We start from the raw sequence: 21969 nt of genomic DNA on the forward strand, positions 1-21969 counted from the left end.
CGATAGCACTGAGGTGCTCGGGGCTGCGCACCCCGTGTATATCCCGAGGCCACGCCTACCCCTCGGGCGTGGCCGACACCCTCTTGGTGTGCGGAATGATGTCACCGCGCCAGCGAGCCATCGTGTCCGCCACACGTGCCCCCCCAGAATTCCCGCGCACCTGAAGGGTCAGTTTGCGGGGCAAACGGATGACCCGGCCGAAGCGCACTCTGGCGGCTGGCGGCGTCTGGGATGCCGGGATGTCATCTGGGATGCCTCCGGCGGCACCTGGGATGGGTGCAGGACCGGGGGGGGGGGGGGGGGGGAGGGGCGTGCTGGCGGGGCTGAGCATCACCGGAGGTCCGCCCGCCAGGGGGCCGAGCCACTGGCGGGGGGTGGTCCACGTCGAGGTGGGCCGGCTTGAGGCGGTCCACGGAAACGCGGTCAGGAGTACCGCCGATGTCGAGGGTGAAGTGTTTCGCCCCGGTCTCCAGCACGCGGAAGGGCCCGTCGTACGTGGGCCGCAGCGGTGTCCGGTGGGCGTCGTGGCGGACGAACACGTACTCCGCCGTGTGAAGCTCCGGGGCAACGTGCGTTGGTGGGCACCCGTGGTACGCCATCGGCACCGGGGCGAACCTCCGGGCGGTCTCCTGCAGTGCGGAGCGCTGCTGCGCCGTGGACCATGGTGCCGTGGAGTCGGGGAGGAACTCGCCCGGCACCCGCAGCGGTTGTCCGAAGACCAACTCCGCCGCGGATGCGCGCAGGTCATCCTTGGGCGCCGTCCGGAGGCCCAGCAGGACCCAGGGGAGCCTGTCGACCCAGCCGCCGTCGCGGAGGGTGGCCCGAAGCGCGGCCTTCAAGGAGCGGTGGAAGCGCTCGCACAGGCCGTTGGCCTGGGGGTGGTAGGCCATGGTGCGGTGCATCTGGACGCTGAGCCCCCGCGCGACCGCCGCCCAGAGCTCCGAAGTGAACTGGGGGCCGCGGTCGGACGACATGTCCGAGGGGGCACCAAACCGGGCAACCCAGGTGGCGGTGAACGCCTGCGCGCCGTCCGCCGCCGTCGTCGCCGCCAAAGGCACGACCTCCGGCCACCGGGTGGTGCGGTCCACCATGGTGAGGACGTGGGTGAAACCCCGCGAGGGGGGCAGAGGTCACACCAAGTCCACGTGAACGTGGTCGAACCGACGTTCGGGCACTGTGAACGGGGCCAACGGGGCCTGGGTGTGGCGGTGCACCTTCGCGCGCTGGCACGCGAGGCACGTCCTGGTCCAATCGCGGACGGCCTTCCGGAGGCCATGCCAGACGAACTTGTCAGCGACCAGCCTCTGGGAGGCCTTCGTGCCCGGGTGGGACAGGCCGTGGATGGCGTCAAAAACCCGGTGCTGCCAGCCCGCGGGCACGATGGGGCGAGGCGCTGTCGAACGGCACCTCGGTGACGCTGAGGCCCATGACGGTGGTCCGCAAGGCCTGGACGTCGGGGTCGGCGGTCTGGTCCGCCGCCATCCGGGCATAGTCGATCCCGAGGTGGACCGCGTGGGCGACGGACCGGGAAAGGCAATCCGCCACCGGGTTGTCCTTTCCCGCGACATGCCGGATGTCCGTCGTGTACTCGGACACGGCCGAGAGGTGACGCTGCTGCCGGGCCGACCATGGCTCGGTGACCTTGGCCATCGCGAAGACCAGGGGCTTGTGGTCGATGAAGGTTCAGCTGGTTCACAGCCGCCACATTATAATATATAACAGAATACAACACTTCAGGGGAATGTTTAAACATTTTAAAACGAAACTGTGACAACGATCTGGGGAAATTCCCTAAATGAGGGCATGAAGGATTCCTAAGGGGGATTAATGATTCCAGAACAGGTTCAGAAGCAGGAACAGAAGAATAGGAGATTGACAGCCCAGAGAACAGAGAACAAAGGAGCAGGGAGGTGTATAAGCACAAATGTGTTAGTACAGGAGGAGAGGCCTACTTATTAAATTCTTCGTTAATATGTTTTTTTGAAGGTTAGGTGAAAATGGATCAGAGGAATGAGGAGAAAGTTGAAGGAGTATGGTGAAAATAGAATTGGAAAGGTGTCTTTTGGCTGGACAGGATTGAATTACGAAGGAAGAAATTTCCCAAAATTTGACACCCCAAAATAGGAATTTGCTTTTTCCTCTGAAACTACACACACTATTTCTATGAAACTTGACCACAACCTTTATCACCCGTGATGTACGAATGTTTGTTCACGGCACTAAGAAAATCGAAGTCTGAGCGGTTTTTAAGGGGGGTCAAAGTGGGTCCATGTTTGACCACCCAAAATAGGTATTTGCTTTCTTCTCAGAAATTACACACACAATTTCGATGAAACTTCACCACAACCATCATCACCCATGATGTACCAATGTTTGTTCGAGGCATTAGAAAAATTGGGGTCTGAGGAGGTATACGGGGTTGAGGGAAGCGGGGGGTGGCGGGGTTGCCCTCAAAACAGGTATTTTTTTGTTTGTTTGTTTCAAGTCTTATGATTATGTTAGTATGATTCTACATGCTCCCCTGTCTTCTAGCAACCATTGAAATTGGATTAAACTACCTTTAGTCAGTGCAGTATACTGTTTATTCTACCAGGTGAGCGCCAGGGGTATTGCCCCTATGATTTTTTTTTGTTTGCTTTGGAGTTATTTTTTAAAGTATAAAGAATATAAATAGCTCTTTTAAGAGCCAACACATGGTGTAAAGCGTAAACCTTTTACTTTATTCATCCATAACTTGTTGAGATATTCTGTTCACAGGCAGACACACAGACAGACAAATATGGGTGAAAACATAATCTCTGTCCACTTTCGGTAGTGAAGGTAAATCAAATGCAAATAAAGGCAAAAGAGGAAATAAGAAAAGAGAACAGAAGGAAGAAGCAGCTTGGCCTTTTGTTCCTTTCTGTGCATGCGCAGTTTATAATGATGTCATCCAAGCCTAAGTCTCATGTACTGTGTTGACTTGTCCATTGTCTACTAATGTATTTTGAAGTTCACGTGCAAGTACACTGATGTCTAGTAATGTCTTAGTCCTGCATGTGATCTTTGTACAAGCTCACCCATGAAAGTTAGACACTGGAGAAAACTAAACAAGAAAAACGAGCAAAATAGGTAGATGGATGGTACACAGCATCTGCAAGTGGATGAATCACTTCCATGGAAGGAGATTACAAAGAAGTTAAATTTGAAAATATAGGGGCAATGCTCCTGTGATCACCTGGTAGAATCAGGGAACCACTGGTAGTTGTGGATGACCCACAACATATGTCAATTTGCAGATGGTTTGAACAAACTTGTGAAAGCAGCATGCAGAGATAATTCCTATGAAGTTACATCTAAATTGGGTGAATACTTTCTGAGGGGTCAAAAGTAGCGATCCCGGAATCGTAATGATCTTTGACCTTTAAATTGACCTACTTAATGTGCAATTTATTTGATGGGATTTGCAAAGCATCAGGAGGCCCTGGTCCTCAGAAGTTCTACAAAGTTTGGTGAAATTAAGTCTATTAGTTTTAGCAATACGGGTGATGAAGGTTGCGGTCAAGGTTCATCGAAATTGTGCGCGTAGTTTCAGAGAAGAAGGTCCGAGTGTCTACATACATACTGACTGATGGACACTGCGCAATGCTAATACCTCACCTGAACTGTTTCCGTTGAGCTAAAAATGGGTGATTGAGAATTTCACTGGTTAAAGGGAAAGATGCTGAAAAGTTCGTATGAATTGGTGAAACTGAGGAAGAGGAATAAAGAGATAAAAGATTGAACATTGTGAATAGGAAGTGGAGGAGAGGACGGCAGAAAGTAACTTACAGGTGGTCCAGGAAATCCTTTTAAACCAGGTGGTCCTGGGGGTCCGATAATGCCCTGCACCCAACACACAGTGGCAATGACAGGCTAGGATGTGACCAGGTCATCAGCACAATAAAGTGTGTTCTGATTTTGACGAAACAATGTAGTAAATGTTTACACAACTTTAACTGTTTGCCTTTGTGTGAAAAAGAGTAGGTTTAGGATCCATTCTAGCGGTGAGGCCCAAGTTCAAATACTCATTTTTGCAAAGTTGATTTATTCATCTTGTTGTCAAATATTTCATGCTGAAGTTTTATATAAGCCAAAACAAATGAATAGAACAATAAGACAAACCAGTGTGTGAAAGACAATTGGTATTCAAGTGAACACTTACTGGGAATCCATCTTCTCCCTTATCACCCTCCGTGCCATCCTGCCCCTGCATTACAAAGCCACATGAGCACAAACTCTCATCTGCAAACTTCATAATTACTTTATCACCTCAAACAAGTACTAAACGATCTTCAGTCAAATAAAACTAAATCAAAAATATCTTCTTAAACAAAAAACACTGGGTTTATTGAAAGGGAGGGTGAGGAGGGGAGTTTTGGAGGGGAGGGGTGAAGGGGGAGTTTTGGCGAGGAGGGGTGAAGGGGGAGTTTACGAGGGGAGGAGTGAGGAGGGAGTTTAGAAAGTGGATGATTAATGAAAAACGAACATTTATTACAAACTGGGTCTATTGTGATTTTCAAGTCAGAGATCCGTTTGAAAACGATAGAGGAGGGGTGGAATGAAGGTGAGATTAGAGAATGTAGAAAGGAATGAATGTAAGAGATTGAAATTTATTTTGAAATGGAATGATTTCATGAGGAAATTGAAAAAATCCTTTTAAATAGGAAGAAAAACAGCGTGTTGTAATATACCACTGAATAAAACACTGCAGGGGAAAGTTTAAACATATTTAAACAAAACCGTGAAAAAACAATCTGGGATAAGTCCCTCAAGTGAGGGCGTGGTTCAGAGAAAGGAGAAAGGGTTAAATGAGATGGAGGAAACTTGAATTGGAAAGGCAAGTCTCAGCTGGAGATGGAAGGGAGAGGTGGAAGAAAAGGCAATAAAGGGGGCAGGGCGAGACAACAAGCACGTGCCTGCGAGGAGAGAAGGAAATAATATATATATATATATATTTTTTGGTATTTTAAACGTTAGACAAAGGGTTGATGGTCGGGGAAGTTAGGGAGAGAAGAGAAAATCTAAGAAATAAGTATGATATATCATCTTGACATATATAATCTTGATAATCTTGACATTTGATATATATATATTGTTGCGGATCGCAACGTCGGCCCCTTTTCCCCTTAAGAAGGGGGGATTAATCCCCTTGTCTGTGACTGACCGACGTGAGTCCTGAAGCTGCCCAGCTCCCTCCAGAGAGGCAGGTGAGCAACCTCGTTCGAGACCGTGGACAAGATGTTATTTTGCCGAGCGGATGGCAGCCCGCGGCTCGAACCGTTAGCAGAACTAGACCCGATTCTTATGCGTTGGCCAAATCGTGCCACAGGTATTCAATGATGGAAAAGACAAGGACGAACGGATGTGAAGGAAAGAAGGCAAGGTAGGAAGAACAGGATTTATTACTAACTATTATGAACACAATCAAAGAAACCAAGGAAGATGGAAAGAAACGAAAATAAAGACAGAAGGAGAGGGAAGACACAGTGCAATACTAGCTTACCTATACAAGCTTACTTATACCCCAGGACAAGACACACAAAACAGACGACAATCAGACTTACACGAATGGGGAATGAAGGCAGGAACGAATGGCTGGAAGGGGAGGAAGGTTCAGCTGGAGCTTGCTCCCGCGCGGGACATCGGGCTCGACCTCGATGGCCACCGATGCCACCGCAATCTGGTTCCCGCGTAACACTAACAGCGGGTCGAAGCTGTGTGTCGAAGCTGCGTGTCAAAGCTGCGTGTCAAAGCTGCGTGTCAAAGCTGCGTGTCAAAGCTGCGTGTCAAAGCTGCGTGTCAAAGCTGCGTGTCGAAACTGCGGTGGTCTCAAAGCTGCGGTGGTCTCAAAGCTGCGATGGTCTCAAAGCTGCGATGGTCTCAAAGCTGCGGTGGTCTCAAAGCTCATGCGTGCTTCATCTGCCGCATCTCCCGCATCTCTCTGAAAAGGCTTGCGCGGGCGCTTTTATAACGCGCTTCCAGATCAATGCGCGCCCCGCCCATGATGGTCTCGCATCAGCCCTGGTTGGCTGGTGGGGGCTCGCTGGCTCCACCTTTTGATGACGATGGGTGGGCAACGCCCTTGATATAGCTCCTGCCCCTTCTTCTCCGAGGCTTGACCACGCCGTAATGGTGGCAAATGCAGTTGGCAATGGAGGTTTTGGGCAATTGAAAGGGGATCTATTTTATTTGATTCGGAGCAATGCAGGGTCAACTAGTGGGAAACACAGCCTTAAACTAATACACATAATAAGGAAATAACTATTTAGAAGGGTATATGGTGGCCTACGTGCATGCGATGGATTAACTAGGGGGACGACCTTTGACCTTTACACACAAAGCTGAGGTATTTACAAGAATTACTACATTTACACAGGGTGATATTTACAACAATTACACAGGATTCTCAAATCCATTACACTGCACCCTCATCCTTCAGGCACGTCCCGGTCCTATAAAACTTTAACTTAGTGTGACACGTAGGTGTAGTTCCCTCTACAATTAACCTGACCCTGAGTGTGACAGTTTTAAAACACAAATAAATATGTCCCTCTGCTCCATTGCACCCTACCTAACAGATTCACGCCCACAGCTAACCGAATTGCGGAATGTTTCTCAAACTAAACATGTACGGTGGGGAGCATTATTTACAAGTGATGCTGATTGTATTTACAAAACGCAACCCAGGACCTGCGTTTGATCTTTGGGGGGGGGAGACAGCCTGCGCTACATCGACGCACCAGCACCAACAAAGAGCACCATAAAGCACCATAAAGCCCCATACAGCACCATAAACGCACCAGTCAGTGCACAGTCACCACAGTTCCAAAAAAATTAACAAACCCCTGCTGGTAGTCTTTCTCTTCGGCTCCCTCTGCTGGCCATTGCTCTTCCTGATGTTGTCTTTCTTCATGTTCTTCTTGCTGGCGGCCTATTTGGACATAAAAAAACAAAAATGCACAAAACGTGTCCGTTTTTATTTATGGCCCACAGGGGCCGACTATGGGTGGTTCACCTGTGTGGCATAGGTGCCATGTCACCGAGGTCCGCAAGCAAGATCTTGGGCCATCGTGGCCGGTTCCAGCAGAGGGGCCATGCCCCAACCCGTGGGGTCCATGAGTGGTGCTCAGCCACAGACATGTGGTCCATAAGTGGTGCATCGATGCAGGCAGCTGGTTGCGGGGGTTCGGGTACACAATGGCGGACTCCCGCACGCTCCCCTCAGTGTCCAGAGAGCATGATCCATGGGTCGGGGAAGGAAGACAGAGACAGGTTAGCGAGGGGTAAGGGTGCAAGGGTACACATCAAACAAGGCAATGCAGAGTGAGGTGCGTCTGGAGACTGAGCGGAGAAAAGCTCATCCCTACCGTACGTCACCCCCCCCTGTTACCTACTCTACCCTTGCCCTTACCCCATATTTACAAAAACCTACACATTTACAAATTCGTCGCTACCGTCACGTCTTCCCCATATCTCCCCTATACCAAATTCGTCACAATCCCACTAATCCAAAATTTGCCATCACCCAAATTCCTCATCAATCCCTCTTAAGGAGGGAGAGATGGAACAACAACACAATGTCACACCCACGTCATGATGCGTCTCACATTCCAAACATTTGCACAAAAATAACAATAACATGGCATGGTGTGGCGTTCTGTCACCCCAGGTGAGTGGATGTCGATGGTGCGAGGAGATTCCAATCCTATAAAAAAAAACTAAAAAAAACCACCTTTAGAGGCCATTTTTCCCCGCAAGCGGGGGTTGGCCTTTTTCGGGAACTGTGGTTGTTGTTGTTTTTCGGTCCCCTTTTTGAAGCAATGTTTTACGGCCCGATGCCCTTCCTGACGCCAACCCTTTTTGCCGCCTTTAACGACAAGCAGGGAATTACCAGTGAACTGGTACTCAATTTGCCGACCTCGGAAGGATGACAGGCTGAGTCAACCCCCCTGGCGTTAATTCAGCGATTGACCGGGATTCGAACCCAGGATCCTAGGATCCTAAGCCGGCACCCTAGCCGCTAGCACTAGATTCCAATCCTATCTACCTTCTAAATGACATTAACACGCTTTACACTACCCGGGGTCTTTCCCTGCCAATGCATTGGCCATCTTACCCTATGCGGTTTTAAGAACCAAATTCCCATTGACCAAACTGTGGTGCTTCCTCAATTTGGGGTCTCACTCCTCCGATTCAACTCCCTGTGCCTTTGCACAATTTCAGTACTGGGTCGTGTGGCTCTCCCAGCAGGTCTACCCACCTGCACACCTCCACCACTGCAGTTGCCTCCGAGCTTACCTGCTCCTTACCCTAACCTATCTAACTGGGGAAGGCCCTCTGGCGCTCTCCCCACTCGGTGCCCTCTCTGGCACTGGGCTACCCGGGTCCGTCCTCCGGATCCTCGGGCCCCATCCACAACTCTAACGGCTCCCAGAGCCCACCTGCGGCCTCACCTGGCCGACATCCTCACAGTGGCAGAGTGCCCATTTAGCTACACACACTAACAGGCCACACGCCCAGCCATTTCCACGTCACTAATGCACCCATCCAAACACCATTCTTCCACCACGCACCACAGATGCCAATATCCAACCACAATTGACCTACTCCCTCTACCTAACTCTTATACTACCCTCCCCGAGTATTCATGATGGGGTCCATCCTCCCCAAACACACCTTCGCACCATCCACTCCACTCCACAGTTTCCACCATACTCACTCCACACCATCCATTCCATACTCCATGTATTCCACACACCTGTTCATTTGCACACCTGTGCAATCACACCTGGTGCCACCTGCACCCTCCTTCCTCCCAGGCTTCTTCATTCATTCAATACAATGCACAACCACAATTGTTCCTCATGCACTGCTCCATACACTTCCACGCTCAATACAATTCACAATCACCTCACACTTTCCACAATACACTTCTAAATCTCCAAACCATTGCCTCAGGCACCCAAATTCTCCCACGCTCACACACACATCCTTCCCGAGCATTGCCTAGCAATTCCTCATTTCACCAAGCCCAAGAGGCACCCATCGGCTGCACCCACGGGCTGCACCACGGACACACCCACCTGGCTGCACCACGGACACACCCACCGGCTGCACCACGGACACACTCACCGGCTGCACCACAGACACACCCACCGGCTGCACCACGGACACACCGACCGGCTGCACCACAGACACACTCACCGGCTGCACCACAGACACACCCACCGGCTGCACCACGGACACACCGACCGGCTGCACCACGGACACACCCACCGGCTACACCACGGACACACCCACCGGCTGCACCATGGACACACCCACCGGCTGCACCACGGACACACCCACCGGCTGCACCACGGACACACCCACCGGCTGCACCACGGACACACCCACCGGCTGCACCATGGACACACCCACCGGCAGCACCACGGACACACCCACCGGCTGCACCACGGACACACCCACCGGCTGCACCACAGACACACCCACCGGCTGCACCACGGACACACCCACCGGCTGCACCACGGACACACCCACCGGCGGCACCACGGACACACCCACCGGCTGCACCACGGACACACCCACCGGCGGCACCACGGACACACCCACCGGCTGCACCATGGACACACCCACCGGTGGCACCATGGACACACCCACCGGCGGCACCACGGACACACCCACCGGCTGCACCATGGACACACCCACCGGCTGCACCACGGACACACCCACCGGCGGCACCACGGACACACCCACCGGTTGCACCACGGACACACCCACCGGCGGCACCACGGACACACCCACCGGCTGCACCACGGACACACCCACCGGCTGCACCACGGACACACCCACCGGCTGCACCACGGACACACCCACCGGCTGCATCACGGGCACACTCACCGGCTGCACCACGGACACACCCACCGGCTGCAGCACGGACACACCCCCCGGCTGCACCTCGGACATACCCACCGGCGGCACCACACACCTGTTCGTCACTTGCACCCCATGCAAGCTCATTCACTCAACACAATGTCACTCATCTCACACTTCTCACAATACGCTACTGAGTACACTTTCAACACACACACGGCACCATTCACGAGCATTGCCTCATTTGCTCAATACTAAGACTCTCACACACACACGGCATCATCTGATCTAACTACTCCCCTCTGAAACTCGCGCTTCCCAGTCGCCCCTTTAAACTAAGCACATCCCACGTCGTTATCATCCATTCTAACCTCCCTATGTCCCCGACTACCTGTACAATGTCGCTACTTAACCTTACCGTTACCTATGGTCATTTCTAGGTCCCTATACATTATCCTAACCCTCCCGGGCTCGTTTTCACTGCCAAACCCCATAAAACTATAGCTCATGTGCCCCGTTGTGTGAGGGATGGCAGAGTTGCCATCCCACCACATCGGGCATGTCCCAGTATCAATTTTGCCATCAAATTCCTGCAAATCAAAATTTGCCAATCACTGGCAATCATTCTACCAATCATTTGCCAATCATCAAATTTTTGCCAATCACTTCTGCCAATCCTATTCACTATTCTAAATTTCGGATCAAAACACTATTACCATCACAGTCCACTATATCTGAGCCTCGGTGCGTCGTTACCTCATTAAAACTCGGCTTCGCAAATCCGAGCAATGAATTTGGGTGGTTTGGTTGCCTGCAGGTTGAATCCGTCCGGCATTCGGTTCAGGGGAGGCGGTTTGGTCGGGCCGAGATTCCACGCACCATCTCGGCGCGGATCCTTGCGGCCTCCGGCCCGATGGCTCAATCTCGCCCGGTCGGAACCTCGTCCCCGCCACCAGGGGGCACCGTTCCGATCCCTCCGACCTGTCCTTGAACCGGACCAGTCGCCTTGCCCGGCAAAGCCCGGACTCGACCATGCGGGGCGGAGCCAGGCCCGAATCGGGCGCGACGCTTCGAAGAGAAGCGATGCAGCACCGACCCGCGCCGAGCCTCGCATCCAACAAAGCGCACTGCGCCCCGAGTGCTCGCATCGGCTATCCGTCGCCCTAAACGCTGCCCCGTTTAACGTCGATGCCTTACTCGCATACGCGACCCTTTTCACACTCACCAAACCCGGCGTCCCAACGCTGCTCGTATATCCCACACACTTTGTCACAGCACTCGCTCGTGCATTCTCCCCTCGCACAAACTCAGGTCTACTCATAACGCTCACATACTCTTTTGTGCACTCATCCTCACTTTCACACTCTGCTGTGCACTCATCCTCACTTTCACACTCTGCTGTGCACTCATCCTCACTTCCAGTAACACACTCGCGCTCCGACGCCATTCGTACACGCGCACCGTTCACCTTCACACACCTTTTCTTCACACGCGCGCCATTCGCTTTAACACAGCACACAAAGGACCTTCCACGAACGCCCGTGTGCTTTCGCGATCCCAAGCGCACGAAAAATCCTTTCGTGCCATATACAGTCCGACTCACTTGGGCGCTTCCTCTTCCTCGTTCCTTCACCACCTGCAAACTTTCATTTTTGTTATTAAGCACAGCATCGTGATGTGAGCAGGGACTTTGCACATTTTCCATCTTTCCCTGCCGCGAGTGCTTTTCTAAGTCCCCGGTCTCTCCAATTTCAATTCCCACTACTTTTTCTTTACTCACCTCGACGACCGCTGGCTGTATTAAAATTCCCTCTACCTCAGCGGTCGCCGGCTTTTCCATATCCCGGGTCGCGATCTCTATACCCGTCATTTTACCCGCGCTTTTCTCCGCCTCGCTCCACCAGCGCTTCTCGACCTGCTTTACCTCGTCGCATACCGTGTGCCCTTCCCGCTCAACCTCCCTCTCCAATGCTTTTATTTGGTCACCTATTGTGGTTTTAAACCCTTCAATTCGATTTCCCACCTCCTTTTTCAATTCCTGGATTTGGTTTCCCAATTGCTCCCCTTGGATATCTATTTTACCATTCATTTTATTCATGCCAATATTCACTTCCCGAATTTCTTTGGTGGACTTGTCATTCATTTGCCTGATTTCCGACATGAATTGTGCCATTAACGCTTGCATGTCCCCAGCCCTTACTTGCGCAGCGGGCGCGGCCCTCGTCGCCGCGTGCGAAGCGCCGCCATTTTGTCCCTCTGCAACCCCCTCTACTGTGCCCTCATCGGCTCCCTCCATTACCAATTGTACTTCTCCTTCCCTGGGGTCCTGGGTTAATATTAACCCTTTTATTTCCCGGGCGGATTTGTCCCCCACTTCTCCCATTTCTGCCCTTAATTTGGCCCTCTGCATTTCTACAGATGCTCGTAATTGCTCTATGAGTAAATGCAGGTCCCAACCCGCTGGTACCGCGGGCTTGGCTCTTGTTGCCACCTGCGAGCCGCCGGCATTTTGTGCACCTCCAACCTCGTGCGCGGCATCGTCATTTTGTGCACCTGATACCCCCGCAACCCAATGTGTATTGCGCTCCTCCATTACTCCCAAATCCTCCCCGGGGTCCTGGGTCGATTCTACCCCCCCTTCTAACTCACCCACCGGCATCCGCTCGCCTTGATCATCCATGGCACGATTTTTAATTTGGAATGTGTTTAATAAAATTTTGGCCACTCGTAATTTGAGTGCGCTAAGCGCACTTCAGGTCCGAATCTCGCCCCTGACACCAATTGTTGCGGATCGCAACGTCGGCCCCTTTTCCCCTTAAGAAGGGGGGATTAATCCCCTTGTCTGTGACTGACCGACGTGAGTCCTGAAGCTGCCCAGCTCCCTCCAGGGAGGCAGGTGAGCAACCTCGTTCGAGACCGTGGACAAGATGTTATTTTGCCGAGCGGAGGGCAGCCTGCGGCTCGAACCGTTAGCAGAACTAGACCCGATTCTTATGCGTTGGCCAAATCGTGCCACAGGTATTCAATGATGGAAAAGACAAGGACGAACGGATGTGAAGGAAAGAAGGCAAGGTAGGAAGAACAGGATTTATTACTAACTATTATGAACACAATCAAAGAAACCAAGGAAGCTGGAAAGAAACGAAAATAAAGACAGAAGGAGAGGGAAGACACAGTGCAATACTAGCTTACCTATACAAGCTTACTTATACCCCAGGACAAGACACACAAAACAGACGACAATCAGACTTACACGAATGGGGAATGAAGGCAGGAACGAATGGCTGGAAGGGGAGGAAGGTTCAGCTGGAGCTTGCTCCCGCGCGGGACGTCGGACTCGACCTTGACGGCCACCGATGCCACCGCAATCTGGTTCCTGCGTAACACTAACAGCGGGTCGAAGCTGTGTGTCGAAGCTGTGTGTCGAAGCTGCGTGTCGAAGCTGCGTGTCAAAGCTGCGTGTCAAAGCTGCGTGTCAAAGCTGCGTGTCGAAACTGCGGTGGTCTCAAAGCTGCGGTGGTCTCAAAGCTGCGATGGTCTCAAAGCTGCGGTGGTCTCAAAGCTCATGCGTGCTTCATCTGCCGCATCTCTCTGTAAAGGCTTGCGCGGGCGCTTTTATAACGAGCTTCCAGATCAATGCGCGCCCCGCCCATGATGGTCTCGCATCAGCCCTGGTTGGCTGGTGGGGGCTCGCTGGCTCCACCTTTTGATGACAATGGGTGGGCAACGCCCTTGATATAGCTCCTGCCCCTTCTTCTCCGAGGCTTGGCCACGCCGTAATGGCGGCAAATGCAGTTGGCAATGGAGGTTTTGGGCAATTGAAAGGGGATCTATTTTATTTGATTCGGTGCAATGCAGGGTCAACTAGTGGGAAACACAGCCTTAAACTAATACACATAATAAGGAAATAACTATTTAGAAGGGTATATGGTGGCCTACGTGCATGCGATGGATTAACTAGGGGGACGACCTTTGACCTTTACACACAAAGCTGAGGTATTTACAAGAATTACTACATTTACACAGGGTGATATTTACAATTACACAGGATTCTCAAATCCGTTACAATATATATATATATATATATATATATATATATATATATATATATATATATATATATATATATGTATATATATATATGTATATATATATGTATGTATATATATATATATATATATATATATATATATATATATATATATATATATATATATATATATATATATATATATATATATATACATATACTAGAAATACGAGGGTAAATGAAAAAGTAAAGGCAATTTATTGGGTGTTACTTTTACACACATATTGTTAAATGGCACCACCACTATGAATGGCGTATCTGTCACTGGACTGCATCCAATATCACAGGATATAACTTATCATCGAAAATCCAAAGGATGGGAGGGCTACGCACCCCCTGCTGCTCCCTCTCCCTCGTTTGATATGTGCACACGTGCATTCCTGGTATTGCAGAGAGCTTTGAACACATGCATTCCTGGCGTGGCTGAGGAGGTTTGAACACATGCATGAGGAAGGTGGGATATTGATCTGAGCCTGCAAGATATTGATCCGAGTCTGCAGGATATCGATCTGAGCCTGAGGCCATCTGACATTGATCTGGACCTGAGGACACCGCACCACATGTGTGGATTGAGACTAGCGCGGATTTATTTGATTTTTCTGACAAGAATTTACTTGCTGTAAGCTGAATAACCATGACTTTATGGTATTGGGGAGAGTGGGGCATAAAGAAGGGGAGGGGAAGAGAGGAGGCTGGGGGAGGGAGAGAAGAGGGAGGTAGTGGGTGGGGTGCAGGTAGGGATGAGTGCCTCGAGGGTGGGGAAGGAGTTGAGTGTGGAGGGAGAGAAGTAGGCATGGGGAAGGGGAGGAATGAATGGAGAGAGAGCAGTGTGTGTGTGTGCGCGAGTGCACAAGGGTTAGAATAACAGGCTAGGGTAGTAGGTCCAGCAGATCAGCCGAGGCAGCGCTGCTGATTGATGACCTGAGCATCCCAAATTGATCAAAATGCCACTATCTCTGAGGTATGCAGTGACGGAAATATAGTTTGTCATGAAACGAAGTTTATAAGTCCAACATACGTGTAGCCTGGTATATACTGTGTATGCTTTAAAAGTCAAGTCCCACTTTTGAAGCGAGTAAACTCTTGCATGGTCAAGTTTCTTCATCGTAGACCAAACCTTCCTTTTGTTCACTATGTATATCACAAGATACATGTGATGAGGTATACTGCAAGCACAACTGGCATTCCATAAGATTAAAAGTCATTGCTTTTGGTTCCATTGGAAGTTAAGGTGTGGTACTGACTGAAGTTAAGGTGTGGCTTAGGTCATGAAGATTGGAGCACAGAGTGACACAATGGGTTGGTAGTGCGGATGTGCTACGAGGTTTACATGTGCCTCTACATCTTAACACAGCAAAATGTATGGCACCCTTGGTAACCATGAGAAAAGCATTGTACTATTGGCATGACTTGCACATGGAAACATATCGTAACCTGGAAAGTTTGATGATTTAATTAATCAAAGCAATTAGAAGCAAACAAACAGCCAAATCAGGGAAGTAGACACAAAAGTTTATTTGTACATCACAATGAGACCATTTATGGCTAACTGGGCCGTATTGAAATTGGGGTGTATTGTTGCGCAAGATGCATTGGGACATCCCCTCAAACAGCTATTCTTGGTCAATGATATTGAGTGCCAATGTGTTGACACAAGCAGTACCAATAGACCCCAGTTTCCCCTACTCGTAGGTGAACATGTCCGCTGAAATATAATTAGAAAGTACATACAATTACATATCATTTGAAGTACATACAGTATGTATAATTAGGTCAAGAATAGCTGCTTGAGTGGATGTCCCAATACCTTCCATTATGCTGAAGTACATATAATTTGAAAAGAATGTCTTACTGGTGGTCCAACATTTCCAGACATGCCTCCATCACCTTGTGGGCCCTTGGCAAGGATGGAAGACAAGTACAAAGGAAGGTTAAGGGCGATTGTCTTTGTGGACATTTCTGTAAGGATTATTGCAATTGTGCAATATACAATGAAAAAGGGGGGTGCACATTTTTTGTTCTCCACCTTAGATTCGCGTCAGAATAGTTAAAATAATGGACATACCCTCGTCCTTTTCATAAAAATAAGATTTTAGACCTGATTGATTTTAGACAATATTTACCTTTAACCCTTTAATGCCCGATTCTCCAGGCAGTCCGTCATCACCCCTGGCACCCTGTTTAAGAAGATGATGGGATGTTAGTCAAGGAGGTAGGATTCAGGTATGGGAAGGATGGAGGGTATGCAGAGAAATCATGTATGAAAGACATTGAGGTAAGAAAGACGATTTGTAGGCATTTTGATCATATCTCAGATAAAACATGAAATCAAAAACGTTAAAAATGATGAACCGTGACCAGAAGAAATGATGAAACATTTTATATTTAAATGAAGAACTGATAAAGTGACTGGCATAAAGAAACTGATTAGTCCATTAAGAATCTTCATATTCCTCTTGTGTTGCCTACCCGCCTTCATTCTGGGTTGCCATGTTTGGCATTTCCATCTGGGCACTTGCCTGATGATACTGAGAGACCAAGGGCCTTCAATACTGTTAAACATTAAAAACTCATTAAATTGCAGGCAAGGCAATAAATCAATGTAGACCTTGGGTTGGTTACCCGAGGAACAAGAAAATGTGGAGCTCCGGAAACTGGAGATGCAATTGCAGAGCCAGGAAAGGGAAAAAGCAGAGGAAAGGAGAGCTGCAAGAAAACTCGAATGGACGCTAACCTGGGCGTCCCATCTGCCGGCATTACTTGGTGGACATTAAAGATCACATGGTGTCTTTTTTTTTTGAAGAGTATGCGAGCTATCGCTGGCAGCCTGAACAAATTACAAAATCCGGCTCTAACCTACAGGGGGCACATCTGCTCCCCCAGCAAATTATGCTACCTACAGTCATGCGCTACTTATGAAAGAAGAAGAAGAAGAAGAAGAATTCATTTCCTTGTGGTTAATGCAAAGTTACATTAAAGCTTTTTGTTGTAGAGATAAAAAGCCTTATTAACAGTTAAAACTGTCTCCTACTATAATCCTGCTATTCTTGCATCCAACTTACTATTTCTCCATCAGGAAATGGCAACAATGATCCAATCAATCATGGCAGTCGCAACAGAAACATGGTCAGTGCTCACAACTTGTATATTAAGAAGGAGGGTATGCTGCAATAATGGTTATAAGTCAGCATTGTCGTCTTAGATTCAGCACAGGATTAACATTCACCTTGCCCATTCCCCCCAACCTCTTTCCGTTCCCTGCATATGTTCGGTATTATGTAGATTTCCCCATAAATGGTCTGGAAAAACTTAAAAGTTGGCTGTAATTAGGTTTACTCTCCATGAAATGGAGAGTAACCTATTATTACTGCAAGAGTTTTTCTTATTATTAGGTTTACTCTCCATGAAATGGAGAGTAACCTATTATTACTGCTAGAGTTTTTCTTATTATTATTCTTCCACCCTATTTTGCACCTCCGAAAACTTCATAATTAAGTTTCTCAGCAACCGCTGGTCGGATTGACAGGAAATTTTCATCAAATGATCGGCTAGGCTCGTATAATTTTTTTAATGCGAATTATGACGTCATTGGTCACGTGGTATGGGCACCAGCTTGTAAAACACCTTCAAATTTGCCCCTCTGTATCTCCGAAACGGCTCAATGGAAAAATTTGAGGAATGGCTCATTCTAAAGAACTCTACAATGGGAACAAAAAACATGTGTATTGGGTATATTAAAAATGCTAACGTTAGGAGGTTAGAATTCGTTAAACACAATTTTTTCTCCCCCAAAAATGAGATTTTTTCCCCCAGATGCTTAGTTAAAAAAAACTCAGAATGCAAAAAATTTCAAAGTCATACGTTACATGGTTCGGCCGCCATATTGTTTTGAGTGAAAAGTCTGAAAAAACACTAAAATCCCATTTTATCCAAAACGCCTGAACAGATTGAGCCCAAACTTGGCATGCATAATTGCATACCCATGACGAACAAAAAAGCCTTTAAGCACGACGTCACCCGTCACATGGTTTCAGAGTTATGACGTTTTTAAGCATAAACTAGAAATGGAATCACCTCCATAATTTGTGAACATATCGAGTGGAAACTTTACACAAATGTTTCTCATGGGGGGATGTTTCAATGTTACTTGAGACGTTTTGATAAGTCACATGGTTTGGCCGCAATAAATGATGGAAGGAAAATCCTAAAAAGCTTCTAACTCTTGAACCACTGCATTGATCGACTTGAATTTTTAATGCAATGTAGTTCTCATCAAGCGGAACAAGTGTGCAAAATTTCAAGATTATTGGATGTGCGGTCTCGAAGCTATAAGTCTTTATTGTTGAAAGAAGAAGAAACACACCATTTTGTCCTACCAGGCCATGCCACTCAGTACCATTGCCATTTTAAGTTATAATTTCCTTTAAAAAAACATTTTCTCTGCAATAATAGGACCGATTGAGATCAAATTTTCCCCATTGGAGGGACTCGGTCTGTAGAATATTTTAATGGTAATTATGACGTCACAGGTCACGTGGCCCGGCCGCCATATTGTTTTTCGTGTAAACACGAAAACCCCTTTTTCTCTGCAACGGCTGAACAGATCGAGGCCAAACTTTGCAGGCAGCATCGCATACCCATGACAAACAAAAAAGCATGACGTCATGTGTCACATGGTTTCAGAGTTATGATGTTTTTAAGCATGAACCTTTAAAACCCAGCTCCTCCCTCATTTTTGATCCAATCGAGGGGAAACTTCACAGATCTGTTCAGCATGGCAGTCTACTAAAATGTCCTTTTGGAATTTGCAATAGGTCACGTGGTTTGGCAGATATCGTTAATTAACCGAAATAAAAATGGATATCTCTTGAATCGCTTTATTGATCGACGTGAAACTTCATACTATAGTAGAGGTCATGAAGAGTAACAAGTGTGCAAAATTTCAAGATGATTGGATGTACGGTCTGGAAGCTAGAAGTTGTTATTGCGTGAAGAAGAAGAGGCTTCGAGTGTGCGGATTTAATTATTTATCACATGTACAGACTGAAAGCATTGTTGGACACGATCTCTTGCGTTCATTTTAACCTCAAATAAAATTCTAATTTAAGATTTGTCAATGGCTGAGGTGTATTAACAAACGAATGAAACAGATTTGGTCAAATTCTGACTTTTTTTTAAAACTCGATCGCATTTGACAGAGTTGTGAGAGGCTGAGGAAGAAGAAACCTCAGTTGGCTTCTCAGACTAAATAAATAATTCTGGCTCTGCAATTTTCAGGTTTATTTTCTTTTAAAAATCGCTTTTTCTGCAATCATTGCACGGATTGACAATAAATTTTCACCATAGGTGCGCCTGGGCATGAATAATCTTTTGAGGGTAATTATGACATCACAGGTCACATGGTACGGCCGCCATCTTGGGAAAACCGAAATTTTTTACATCTCACTATCTACTTTAGTGCTGAGTAGAAACGATTGAGACATATCTCATTGCAAAGAACTATCCATGGAGAATAAGTCTGGTGAATTATGTCATATGTGCCTCCATTATGACATCATAATTCGACAAGTACAAAACTTCATCCGATCAGGATGAAATTTTTTGAGCATCATCTCATGATAAATTGATGGAGAAAAATAATAATAACGTGAAAGCGGTGTTGTTGTAAAGTGTGGGGATGTGTGTGTGTGTGTGTGTGTGTGTGTGTGGATATGTGTGTGTGTTGTGTGTGGATATGTGTGTGTGTGTGTGTGTGTGTTGGGGGTGGTGTGTGTGTGTGTGTGTTTGGGGGGGGGGGGGGGGGGATGGTGATATGTATGTGTGTGTGTGGATATGTGTGTGTGTTGTGTGTGGATATGTGTGTGTGTGTGTGTGTGTGTGTGTTGGGGGTGGTGTGTGTGTGTGTGTGTTGGGGGGGGGGGGATGGGGTGGGGGGATGTGTGCATGTGTTTGTGTGGGGTGTGTGTGTGGGAGTGTGTGTGTGGGGGGGGGGGCAGGGGGTCTGGGGATGTGTGTATGCATGTGTGTGTGTGTGTGTGTATGTGGGGGGGGGGGGGGGGGATGTTGATGTGTGTGTGTGTGTGGATATGTGTGTGTGTGCGTGTGTGTGTTGGGTGTGGGTGGTGGGGTGGGGGGATGTGTGCGTGTGTTTGTGTGGGGGTGTGTGTGTGGGGGTGTGTGTGGGGGGGGGGGGGGGGGGTAGGCGGGGGGTCTGGGGATGTGTGTATGTGTGTGTGTGTGTGTGTGTATGTGTATCGGGGTTGTATCCAAGGCGGTTGTGTCAAAGCATGTCCAATGAAAGTGGGGTTGTATCAAAAGTGGGGTTGTATCAAAAGTGGGGTTGTATCAAAATTGGGGTTGTATCAAAAGTGGGTGCAAGTAAACCGAACATCACTGCCAGGAGTTTTAAAGTGGCAGTTCTAGTTCCTATTGTTTTTGTATTTATCAGGCACTTGTAAAAAGGAAATATATAAGAGCAGATCATAGGCTCACCCGACGACCCTTGGTGCCAAGGCTACCTCTTCCTCCGGGCAGACCAGGACGTCCCTGAGACATGGCCAAAGCATTCCAATTAGAAAACATAGTTAAATGTTCATGCACAAACCAATCAAACAACTGCCGAAATACAGCACTGGAGTATCAGGGGGAACACATAAAGACAAAGATGGAGTCATCAGGAGGAACCTGGATAGGATTTGGGTGTCAACTGCTACTCCTCTACCCTCAAACCCATCCAGGTGCAGTCAGGTGAACCCTACAAAAACTATTTGCAAGATTCGCCCTTACAATAATAGTCAATCGTGTTTGCAATGATGACCAACAAAGTACTGCATTGACAACTGCTAATTGCAAATGTTTGTTGCGGCCTACTTTGAAGAAAGTAATCAACTTGTTTATCCAGCAGATTGATTTGTTGGAGAATAAAAGATAATTCAGGGATTGAACAGTTTATACACCAGGATAATAAAATACTCTTTATATTCATCCTGCACTAACTGATCTATAAACTTTATGATCATGTATAACTCACTTTGCATAATTAAATAAACTAGCAACAGTACCCGATCTACGGGCGGGGCTTCAATTGGGAAGCCCAAATGAAAAGGTAAAATATCAGAAATTGAAGGCTTTTTATTTTAAACGATTCATATAAACATCCGTTGAATCATATCACACGCAAATCATCAAAATCTAAACAGTACATGGCTAAACAGTACATGGACGATCACGTACCACGTACGTCTCACGTCTCGCTCGCTGTCATGTTGTCCCGATAATGATCCTTCCGCAGGTTCACCGACGGAAACCTTGTTACGACTTTTACTTCCTCCAGACAGTCAAGTTCGCTCATCTTTTTGGTGCACCGGCACGAGCCGAAAACGGCCCGTGCAGGGGCTGATCCGAGGATCTCATCAAACCGTCCGATCGGTAGTCGCGCCGGGCGGTGTGTACAAAGGGCAGGGACTTAATCAACGCTGATGACTCGCGCTTACTGGGAATTCCTCGTTCGTGGGACACTTTCTCAAGCCCCAGTCCCCATCACGGATGGGGCTCAGCGGTTTACCCGAGCCTGATGGCGAAGGGCAAGGTACACGCTGGCCCGTCCAGTGTAGCGCGCGTGCGGTCCCGGACATCGAAGGGCATTAAACGTTCATTAAACATTAAACGTTCATTAAACATTAAACGTTCATTAAAGGATTACGAAACGAAAAACATGACGAAATTGCGTTCACACAGTCACGTCAAACACAACCGTGAACACATACATCGTTACAACATCGTCACAATGAGAACATCGTCACAATGAACGTTATGCGAACGCGAATGTTATGCGGGAGTCCAAACCTGAGAATGCTGGAGACCAAAGCTGAAATTGGGAAAACTAAATAGCCTATTTTACTCCTGGAGATCCCAGGATTACCCACCCAAAATATCTTTGCGATCGGTTCAGCAGTTTTTATGGTACCTTCGAACAGACAGACAGA

The 21969-nt window shown here is 48.2% G+C and overlaps 1 protein-coding gene across 1 annotated transcript in view; it reads right to left on the reverse strand.

Moving 5' to 3' along the window:
- LOC137438726 (uncharacterized) overlaps positions 1-21969 on the reverse strand; it is a 230457-nt gene that overhangs the window by 44919 nt on the left and 163569 nt on the right. The window contains exons 28-32 of the mRNA XM_068134015.2: positions 20477-20530; positions 16108-16161; positions 15837-15881; positions 4184-4228; positions 3811-3864 (exon numbers count right to left, since the gene is read on the reverse strand). Of these exons, the coding sequence (XP_067990116.2) occupies positions 3811-3864; positions 4184-4228; positions 15837-15881; positions 16108-16161; positions 20477-20530 (252 nt within the window). The remainder of the gene's footprint in view (positions 1-3810; positions 3865-4183; positions 4229-15836; positions 15882-16107; positions 16162-20476; positions 20531-21969) is intronic.

The sequence above is a fragment of the Myxine glutinosa genome, chromosome 13 (assembly GCF_964187855.1).
Source record: "Myxine glutinosa chromosome 13, kmMyxGlut1.1, whole genome shotgun sequence".
Taxonomy (NCBI): Eukaryota; Metazoa; Chordata; class Myxini; order Myxiniformes; family Myxinidae; genus Myxine; species Myxine glutinosa.